Here is an 11,209-nt window from a genome sequence, read left to right as displayed (position 1 = left end):
CCCATTTGCATTATGTGACTTTTATCATGTCTGGCTCCCTTCTCTACTCATTTTCTCTCCCTAACCAAACTAGTAAATAAAAATCAATTACTGCCTACATGCCAATTAATTCCTAACTCAGAAACCTCTCTCTCAAACTCCAGTCAGAGCAAGTAACTACCTAAAAGACATCTTCACCCAGTCACTCACAGGCATCTCAAATTATGTATGCCTAGACAGGAATTTGTCGCTTCTCCCTACTTAGTGGAGTCCTCCACCTTGATTCAAACATACTGTTACACATGTACTCTTTTTCGATAAATAGTATTGTGGGTAAAATAGTAGTATTTCCAGAATATCTCACCTGACCTTGGTGTATCTGCATCCTCAGGGGTGGAGAGAAGTATGGCTTTAGTACATTTGCATACCTATAGGCGTTCCTCAGGGGTGAAGAAGTTTCATCTCCCTATCAATGGGTAATTACCTGGGCAACTGGAGGGCTTATCTGAACCTGAGAGTGGAAAGAGAGTGCTGGTTTTGCTTCTGCTGGAGCAGGAGAGAGAAACGGCCCCAGACTGCAGTTTGTAAGCAGTAAATTAGTTTTAAACTTTATTTTTCCCTTTGACTGATTTCGGTTTTAGAGGTATTTTGCCCCAGGATTTCCTCTCCCTGTGGTCACAAGTATTCAACCTGAGAATCTGGGATTCTTTACATTCCCTTCCATCCACATACTACACCTAATCAGACACAAAGTCCTACGGGTATTTGGATCAAAATTAAGTCTTACTGATTTTATCCTTTTATCTTTCTTCTGCCATCCCCCATGTCCCCATTTCTGCTGCCCTAGATCAGGCATTAATTTCTCTTGCCTGCCCTCCCGGCCTCCATAGTAAGCTTTCTCACCCAGGAAGCTAACCATGTTATTTTCCTGCTCTCATTCAGGGGTCCCCATTAAGAGATACTGTCAATTTCTTAGCACAACAGCTCTTCCAAACCTGGTCTGAGCTTGTCTGTTTCTCCTACCACACTTCTCCCTGGCCCTAATAGCTTAGCCAAACCAAGCTATCTGTGGTTTCTATAAACATAATAGTTTTCCTGTCTTTCTGCTTTTCTACTCCGAGCTATATCCTACCCTCTCCCTCCTAGCAAACTCATCTTCCTCCAAGTCTCAGTTCCCTCAGGCATCTCCCCTGACCTATCCAGGCGCTTCAATACTATTTCAATGATTCCAAGGTACCTTGTTCACATCACAGTGCAGTATTAATAAGTCTATCGCCATTGTTTTTTCTGTTACATAGGCTTTTTGAGGATAGAATTATTTCTCCTTGCATCCCCACAAACTAGAATAATGTCAAATGCAGTGTAAGGGTCCATTGATATTTGTTGCTAAATGAATGACTGAACATGAAAGGTTAAGACACTCAGGCACAATCATGATTTGGGAATTAGCCATCTATTTGCTCTGCAGTTTACAACTCACTTTCTAATCTATCTTATCACCACCATTGGAAATCAGAGAAGGCAATTACTATATCCCAATCATACAGGTAACAGGTTCATCAGACATACTGATTTGCTCAAGACTACAGCAGTTCCCATTAAAAGGGCTTGACAGGTCTACTGACTCCCAAGTCCAGTGCTTCAACCTTTTATACAGGTTTTATACATGCTGCCAAGTGAGAACAGAGAGAAGACAATGGACACTCAATCCAAAGTTACCACTTCTCCAGCTAGCCAAGACCTTGGATTAATGGAGTCCACAGAGTCTCCAAAGCTACGAAACAGAGTAATATAGTGAATATGGAGTCAGATGGACTTAAGATTCCAATCCTGGCTCCACCACTTACTATATGACCTTGAGTAAGTAACTGAACCTCTCCAAACTTTATATTCCTCCCCAAAACACAGGGATAATACCTATCTCTCAAAGTTGTTGTGAGGTCTCAGAAGCATGTAAAACAATTATTCTTTCAATATGTACAGAGGACCTATAAGTACCCAGTGTTCAGCAAACACATAATAAGCGTTGGTTGACTAGCTATGATTATCTGGCAGGACCATTTTCTTCTCTGCTGCATCCACAGGGGTCCAGGCCCCAATTGGAGGTATAGGCGCACTCTACCAACCCCACCAGAAAGGAGCACTGCAGGTCAAGAGTGATTACATTCCAGGAAAGCCACTCCTCTTTCCCATTGTTACACTAAATGGTCAGGGTCAAGCTTTCCTGCACCAATTCTACAAGGAAAGCCCAAAAGTAGATGCTAACATGATCAAATCTCTCAAACAGCAGCTTCCCAAAAGGGACAGAGGGTCACGGGAGGTAAAGAAGTCCCTTTTACCCAGCAGCACATAAGTCAAGTTAGAAAGAATGGGGCTGCCTCTGCTGCCTCTTAGAGCAGGGATCCTTTGCCTAAAGTCAGGGAATGATGGGCTTGAGGTCAGCGTGCACTAGTGGGGTGGGGTGAGGGGTATACGGCATTCACAGCCCTTGGAAAGTTATTTGTAAGAGTTTGTATATAAAATGTATGCATATGCATCTCCTAGAAAGATGATCCCTTACATTAGATTCTCAAGGGTTCCTGCTCCTAGAGGTGAACCAGTTTTAAGACAAGCAGGAAGGAGGGGAGAAGTGCAAGGGGCTTTCCATTCAGGGCTGCCTCCCTGCTAGCCTAGGCTCAGAGTTGCTACAAACAATGCCCTCTCACACCCACTCCCCACCCATCTGGCCTCCAGCCACAATATCCCAGAAAACAGACACAGAGGGACCTCAGGAATAAAGGTCTTTATTCAACAACCTTACCACACTAAGTAACAAAAAAACAGGTGGTAACAAGTCCCCCAAAGGCCTGGAGCAGGGTCCACCCCTGGCAGCAGGAAGCATGGCCTACTGACCAATCAGTCACAGCTCAGAGCCCTTGGTAGCCACTTAGAGGTCATAGTTGGGGTTCTTCCGAAGGATAACAAAACCTTCCAGAATGGGGGTGACAGGAAGAAACTCCTCAGTGGCCAATTCTGCCCGTTCCCCATGGGCCAATAACACTGGGGTTGTGTGCGTCTGGAACCCTGTGATGGTCTTAGGCTTGCCAGCCTGGCCCACCACATCCACCGCCTGTAGGGTGAGAAAACTGAAATGAGGGTGTAGTAGGAACCCAGTGCCCATAACCGTTTCAGAGAAGCAGGCATATGTGCATTCTCCAAGTTCTAGAGTACAGCCTGAGCCCTCCCTTCTGCTCAACCCCTCACCTGGCCCACACGGACAGACACTGGCAATGGCCGCAGCTCCTCATCAAATGTAACCAGCATTCGGGGCTGCATGGCAGCCACCAGCCCATATAATACATAGTGCGATTTGCCTAGAATGACTGAGGGAAGAACACAGCACAAACACAGAGTAGCATCAGGGCAGGCGTGGCCTGAACCTTGGGACCCCACTCCAGCCCTGACTCTAACTCCTCTGTCAAATTGCTGAACCCACACTCCTCCCTTCATATACCCTACCACAAATCAGAGATGCCCCCACCTTACTCTGCCCAGAGTCCTCAGACTTGATAATCACTTTTCACCAGTTACTCAGGAGCAAACACTGGGCTTAGTCCTTCATCCTCATTTTTGGCCAGATAAAAAAATGTGGGAGATCAAAGTCCCAAGAGGCCCAAAGAACTTCAGGACAGAGCTTGGAGCCTTGCCCCTAAATCACCAGGATGGCCCTGATAAGGGTGGCAACAGGGCACGATGTGCCACCATGTAAGATTCCTGACAGGAACTCACTGTTGCGGACATCCAAGAAGGAGACGAGCACAGTGAGCAACCCAGCCACGGCCACTTGGCTCATCAGCTGCCGGTCACTGTGGTAGGGACAGAGGGTGAGTGTGCCCTTCCCTAAATGTGTCAGGCCCTGCAAAAAAAAAAACAGAAATGGAGTCTGAGAAGGCATCACCTAACTAGCCACACTGAAGTCACACAACTCACTCACATCCACCCTCCAGGCCAAACTCAAGGTCTCCTTCATGTCACAGCATGTCTCCCTTCCTCCACCCCGGTACTCCCCTTGGCACACTCTTAGAAGAGTTCTACTCTACCTGTGCCAAGCGCACCATGAAGAGGTTGTTGGGGTCCTTGGCATGATACTGGGCTAACTGGCGCAGCATTGCAGCCAGGCGGGCATTATTGGTACCTGGAAATGTTGAACATCACAGAGGCTTGGAAAAAGGGCCTCAAACCTTGCCTAAGCTGCTTATGATCCTTTTCTGATGATACTTACCACTGCCCACCATGCCCATGGCAAAGATGGAGTTATAGGACACTTCTGGATCAGCATCATGAGAGAATTTGCTTAGGGTATCCAGGATGTTGAGTCGTGGATTGGAAACAGAGATTAGAGCCAGTGCTAAAGGCACAGCCCGTCGGAGTGTAGGCTCCCCATATCTCAGCTTATTGTAAGAGAAAATGACAAGGGCATTACACAGTAAAATCAAGTTTGGTAACAGCAACAGATTGGTGGGTACAAGGGGCCTTAATCAAATTTTGTAGAAAGGGGACAGCAAAAAGACCATTTCTCCTTTGAGAAAACCCATCAGAAAAGTCTCCTCTGCAGAACCTCAGGCATCAAAACCAGTATATTCCAATCTTCTCCATGCAGTACTCACCAAGTGGCCAAAGGTTCGTAGTGCCATCTCTGCACCAATCTCCTCCCCCATAGCAATAAGGGCAATCCCCAGCACGGCTACTCCCTGCAATTGAAGAGGCAATGGAATCCAGTACACTCAGAGAACAAAAAACCCAACCTTGACACAAGTCCTGTTTAAGAAGAAAAGGCCGTCCTGTGGAGCACACCCTTACCCCTCATTACAGCACCTAGTCTCACGTAATCTCAATACACAGCAATTCCCAGGGGGGTTCTAAAACAAACCCAAACCCAGCTCCCCAGCTCCCCTACATGCTTTCCTCAGAGCCTCACTCAGTGCCCAGCTGCCCACAGAACCTGGTGTGCTCCCATGTCAGCAGGGGCTTCCTTCTTGTCCTTGTCCTTCTTTTCTTTCTTATCTTTGTCTTCCTCCTTTTCCTTGGAGTCAAAGTGTTCGCTACAAATGTGGAGCAGTTGCTGCACCTTCAATACATTCCCAGAACCTGTGGCAGGGTGATAAGGGAGAGTAAGGGTATAAGGGAGAAGGCACCAAGGAAAAACCTATTGTGGGAATAGGAAAAGTTAAATAATCTAAAGCAACTGAGAAAAGAGAAACAATTTTCAAAAAAGGTCCAAGACAGAAGTGAAGAGTGGGAAAGCAGAAAGACACAGACCTGCATAGGCACACACATCCACCAGTGTGTTAGCAAAACTGCGGAATGGCTCTGATACAACCTCCAGTGCAGCCAGGATTGCCTCAATGGCCTCACCCTTCCCTGCAGGACAGATCCAAGGGGTCAGAGGACACTTGCTTCCATCCAGCACAGCCTGACACAAGCCCTCCCCGTTGTATCCAGTTATTGTCAGCCTTTTGCCCAAATAGAGAGACATCCCCTCACCCAGATGATTGAGGCCCAGTCCAAGAGGGAGCCAACGGGCATAAGTGTCCTTAAGCTCAGTTTCTGACTTCTCCATGATGGTCTGAAGGATAGTGGAAGTGACATCTCCATTGCAGGATCCGACTGCTATCATTCCACAGGCTAGTGCTGTCACACCTGCCACCTAGATACAAGAGAATCAGTATTACACTGAGTATTAAAATAGTTGTTTACCTATTTCAATTCAAGATAGTCAATTACTACAGTCCACTGTAACCACCTAGGTAATGATAGGTCAAAACAATAGCAGCAACCATTCACTGAATATTTACTATATGTCAGCCACTATGCAAACTGCTTTGTGTATTATTAACATTTAATCCTCACAACCCCATGAAGTCAGTCCTGTTGTTTGGCTGAGAAGAAAAATGAGTCCTCAACAGATTGAATTACATGGCTAAGATCACATTGCTTGTGAACAGATATGGAAGGATTTGAACTGAGGTTTTTCTGACTAAATCCTACACTTTAAGCCACCATACTGTATTTATTCATCAGTAAAACAACTCTGCACAAGTAAGAAAATGACTAAAACAGTGAGAATCACTCACCCCAAGCTGAATTAAGTTACTTCCCATACTATTCTGGATACTTCCTCATGGATTCCAAGGGCTGGAACTCAATACCCAAATGTTAGCTCTTTAGCTTCAACACCACCTGAGGCTTAGAATCCCAGTTCCAAGAAATTTCACTGCAGTGATTCACCTCCCCCTCACACAGATACACACTTTTTTGGCTACTCAGCACAGCAAGTGGTAGGAGTGAGAACTTCTTCCTCACATCCCCTAAATGACCAATAGGCTGTACTCACCTCCATGCTGGACTTGGAATCTCCCATCACAGGGAGCAGCAGTGTTAGAACATCTTCACGATTGGAGCCAGCATAGGCCAGGCCTAACCTGCAAAAGCCAGTGAGAGGCAGGCCCCAATACACACCCAAGGATATGACAAGGAAGGAACAAAAAAAGAAGACTGGTCATTCATTCATCATTTCAACAGTCATCAAGAGTCTAATACTCAGCATGCATGGCAGTAGTCCTTGGCACAAAGGTGAAAAGAGACCAGTGCCCATTCTCACAAAGCTTACAGGCTGAGCCCTACCAGGAAAAGCAAGAAGACTTACCCAAAGATGGAACCGAGTCTCATAGTGTTGCTGTTGTGGAGAACATAGTCTGAGAGCAGTGCCAGAGCAGGGTCACACTCATTCCGGACCCCAGAGTTCACAATGCCACAGGCCAGAAGGGCTCCTGACTGCAAAATGCAAACAGGTTCTTCACTCAGGCTACTCTACCTTCCTACTCATAGATCATGCAACATGGGCCTCATTGTAGCACCTGCCTTAACTGGATGTAAAAACCAGGTAGGCTGCCAGTGAAAGGGAGGCCCTAAAGGCCCTAGAACATGGTAGGGGAATGTCTCATTAGTGAGCTATGCCCAGACCAACCTTGATGTAGTCCTCAGAGGAGTACAGGTATTTGTCGATCTGGGTAAGACCACCATCCACATCCCACAGCAGAATCATGCCAAGGGATGCAGCTGCACTCAACATTCCTACACCAAGGAAATAATCTATCAGTCTTAAAATGGTCCTACCCTGAGAAAACTGTTGTAGGATCTCCAAGGAACTACCCTGTGGGTCTGTCAAGCAATATATGAACCTAGAGGACAACAAGAATAACCAAAGAAACACAAAGATAAAGTAAGAACAGAATTATACCATGGTCCTTGTTCTTGTAAAGCCATTTGTTGCCATCATCAGTCAGCAGCTTGTCCTGGCCAAAGGCTGCATTCACAAAGCCATTCACAAAAGAAGAGGCCAGGTTCATGCGGGCAGAGTCCACTTGAGAGCCACTGCCCCCAAACCCTGCACAGGAAGGAAAGAAAAGCAAAGGAAGAACTTTAAGCTCTATAGCTAGATAAGCATTTTAGGGCAAGCTATCATGCCCAATACCAGGGACATAATTAATAATCCTTCAATCCTCACACACCCAGAGATGGCTACTCACTATTGTTCTCTAGGTGGGTTTTATAGATGTCATCAGGCACCTTCGGCTCCATGATGTCCAGCTGAAGAGAAGTCAGAGGGTCACAACAGCTCCCCTAAGTGCTCCCCTAGCTGTGCCTTTTGCTATCCCACTGATTAGTAGTTCTAACCAAGGGAAGTCTAGTCAGAGTTACAGTCAGAGAAGTCAAATGCCACATAGAATCACAACCAAAAAGCCTTGGTGGAATAGGACAGAGTCTCACCTCCCGAGCTAATGCCAAGAAGTTGCTGTTGAGTTGCACATTAGACATAATCTCGGTCAGGTCCTCATACTCCTCCACATCTTCACTCAGCTCCAGGAACACCCCATGCCGGCCGAGCATGAATGCCATTTGCTTCTGTACCACCCTATGGGAGAAAGCCATCACATCTGCTTAGCCCCCATTCAAGGGACAGAAAAGCTTCTCAAGCCTTAACCAGAAACTGTAAGTCCTAGGTGTTCATGCAAATGTTTCATCCATGAGCTTATCTCTTCCTTTGCCAGCTTCTTCCCTACATACACATCTTTGCAGGAGGTGAAGATGTCTTCTACCAGCTCCATGTCATTGAGCATCAACGCCAATCTCAGAGCTTCAGGGAAGCGATTAAACTTTCGGAAGACACCCAAGGCACAGCGCAGTAGGGCAGAGTTCTCAGGTTCAGGAACATAATTCACACAACTACAAAGGTTGAAATAGTAAAGGACTCAGAAAGTCCCATTCATTAACACCATTTAATTCGCTCACCCAAAATTCATTTACCCAAAATAAATACTGAATGCTTACTACAAACCAGACACTATGCTAGATGCTGGGACTACTAAGGAGACATTAAGTCTCTATTCTCAAGCAGCTCACAGATATCAACAAATTAACTACAAACTGATGCTACCTGTGAAACAGATGCTCTGGGAGAACAGAAAGGTGTGGGAGAGGGTAGGTCTGCCACCCATCCCTACCATCTTGCTCACCTGGTGAGATATAGGCAGACCTTTGCATATGCATTCTCATCAATGTCCTTCTCCAGCATATCCACTTGTTCAATTTCCATAAGCAGGTCACAGGCCTCATGCTCCGCATTGTGGGCCATGTTGTAGGGGACAATCTCCTTCACCAGGGTCAGCAGTGGCTCTCGCTGTGTCTTTTCCCCATCATCCAGCTCCTGCCACTCCTTAGCCACTTCTCCTGCCAGATGCCTATGGATAGTGCAGACCATTAGGGGAACACAGCTTCATAGGAGGTACTTCTCTGTGGGTCAAGGGATTCAGTGTCTGGGAAACTCAATGCACTGGTTCTCCAAGACAGAATCAATTATGCCTTGGAACACCCTTCAGATTCCCAACAAGGAAAGGTCTCACCTCACATACTCATGACCCCATGATGCCAATTCCTCCTGGGAGCCTACAAGCCGATATTTGAGGCACTCCCGCTCCCCACTCATGGTCATGGCCAAAACAGAGATGATATCAGCAGCGAAACGCTATAAAAAAAACCAGTCCTTTTGTAGTCAAATCCAAGATAAGGAGAATGTGACATTAGAGAATCAAAATCACTGTCACCATACCCCAAATTAAGTGTTACCTATACACCAGTCTTTGTACTAGAAATTTATATTATGTAAGCTAGGCCTCATGATAGGTTAGTGTTGTTATCTCCTTTTTAATCCAACTTGAACGAAAAATGATACAAGGGGAGAGAACAGAAAAAGGTTTTAAGCAGAAAAGACTTTCACAATCTAGAAATGTCACTGTGGTTGCTGCATGAAAGACAAACTATGTGGGTCAAGTATAAAAGGAAGAGGGCCATTTTAAGAGATTGCTGCAGTAGTCTCAGTGGAAACTGAAGATTTCCTGGATTAGAGTTGTACCAACAGGCAGAGAAGTGGGTCAAGGGATTCAGTGTCTGGGAAACTCAGACACTTAGAGAGAAATGAAGTAAGTGTACCTGGGCTTTCAAGGAAAGAGAAAAATTAAGGTCAAAAGTAAGTTAAAAATTATCATAATAATGAAATCCCAAGGTCCACCATGAATAACAGAAAGTGTCACTGAGAAGGCACTTCTCCTTTCACCTCATATGTGGGTTTTTGACTGTGATCAGTTCTGTTCAAGTAGCTCAGATCTCAGGTTAGGCTTTCTGAAACTCACCAGGGGCCCCAAAGCCTACATGGAAAGAAATTCTTAAACTAGGCTTCCACCAGCCTCTGAAACAGTTTTACCTTATTCTCCCCAGGAGCCATGTTCTCATAGATTTCCTTCAGTTTGCCATAGTGTGGACGCAGAAACTTGAGAGGTTTGGGCACTGAAGTCATAGAAGTTGTGGAAGAACGAATCTGCCTCCGCAGTTCCTCCAGGGCGGGTCGGTACAGGGATGTGTCCTTCTCCTGATCAGGAGATGTTAGGGTTCAGACAAAAAGAATTCACATCCCTCAAATCGTAATATAGAGGTGTTTAACTACCATAGGAAAGCAACTGGGTCTTATTCATCTGTGATTCCCCATCTCCCTGCACACTGCCTGGCAAGAAAACAAATTATCCCAGTTAAGAGTTCAAGAACCACTTCTCTTACAAGAGAAATCTACAAAATCTTCCAAATACCTTTTGTAACTCTCCTCTTTCACATCATAACACTGACCCTCAAATACAGTCCACCTTTCCCTATACCTCATAGAGGAGCTGTTGCCCCAAATGGAGTAAAGCAATCAAGCGAGAAAGATCCAAATATGCACCTGCTCATGTTAACATCATAACTCACCCCCAGTCGTTCCACAAGCATCTCCAGTTCATCCTGAAGTTGTTTGTCCTCTTCAGACTTAAGAGTTGGGAGAAGTTCATCAAGAGAAGGAATCCTAAACACATCCTCCTCCCATTCATCCTGGGGCAGGTGAAGAGCTGAGCCTGCCTCCTTAGGAGGGACCCGGTGGACATTAAGAGAGCCGGAATGCAAGCCTAGCGGAAAAGCTGGTGGTTGCTAGGCCAGGCTCTGCTTGAATGCCATTCTAAGAAATAGGGGTGACAATGACCCGCCCGGGCCCATCTCACCAAGCGGTGGTGTAGGGTGGTGGGAGCATTAGAGCTGAAAGCGCGGAGTGGAGGATGAGGGGCAGAAAGGCAGAGTGACGGGAGCCCCGAGGGTAGCCCCATCCGCCCTCTCCCTGGCGCGGTGGGGCCGTTGGGAGTCGGGTCGGAGGCCTGCGGAGCCGCAGTGACTCAGCCCGCGCGGCCTCCTTCGCCGGCTCCGGAGACCGAGCCTCACCAGTTCCTGCTCTTTGTCTTTGTCCCCGGCATCCCGCCGCTCCTTGCCGCTCGGCTTCTCATCTCCGCCTCCGGGAATCGCTGGGGGTTGCTGAGGCTGCAGCGGTCCCTTGTCCCGACCGCCCTCCTCCATCTCCGCCGCCACTGCCGGCCAGCTGCGCGCGCACCACTCTCACCACCCTTTTCCCAAGAGGCCTTGCGCGCGTCGCCCACGAAGCCCCTCCTTCTTCTGAACCAGACCGGAAACGCCGGGGCGACCCACTCAGCCCAGCAACCGGGGAGTCCCAGCCCTCCGACCCCGCCCTCGGAAGCCGCGAGAAAACTACAATTTCCAGCCTCCAGCGCACCGTTGGCACCGCTCCGGGCTGGGAGGACCTGGAGTTTCTTGAAAGCTG

General features: G+C 47.1%; 1 protein-coding gene across 1 annotated transcript; it reads right to left on the bottom strand.

Moving 5' to 3' along the window:
- Positions 1–2,746: 2,746 nt before the first annotated feature.
- On the bottom strand, positions 2,747–11,004 carry PSMD2 (proteasome 26S subunit ubiquitin receptor, non-ATPase 2). Its single transcript, XM_036875222.2, has 21 exons — positions 10,816–11,004; positions 10,315–10,371; positions 9,779–9,943; positions 8,922–9,043; positions 8,535–8,759; positions 8,086–8,244; positions 7,789–7,933; positions 7,548–7,608; positions 7,259–7,405; positions 6,986–7,092; positions 6,665–6,792; positions 6,353–6,440; positions 5,503–5,665; positions 5,278–5,379; positions 4,961–5,106; positions 4,626–4,709; positions 4,241–4,409; positions 4,059–4,153; positions 3,748–3,874; positions 3,223–3,341; positions 2,747–3,088 (listed from the first exon to the last, which is right to left on the bottom strand). The coding sequence occupies exons 1-21, from the start codon at positions 10,945–10,947 to the stop codon at positions 2,906–2,908; spliced, it is 2,724 nt and encodes a 907-aa protein (XP_036731117.1). The 5' UTR covers positions 10,948–11,004; the 3' UTR covers positions 2,747–2,905.
- Positions 11,005–11,209: the final 205 nt, after the last annotated feature.

The sequence above is a fragment of the Manis pentadactyla genome, chromosome 1, assembly GCF_030020395.1.
Source record: "Manis pentadactyla isolate mManPen7 chromosome 1, mManPen7.hap1, whole genome shotgun sequence".
Taxonomy (NCBI): domain Eukaryota; kingdom Metazoa; phylum Chordata; class Mammalia; order Pholidota; family Manidae; genus Manis; species Manis pentadactyla.
Note: the sequence above shows the minus strand (reverse complement) of the source record. Positions and strands in the feature narration are given on the sequence as shown.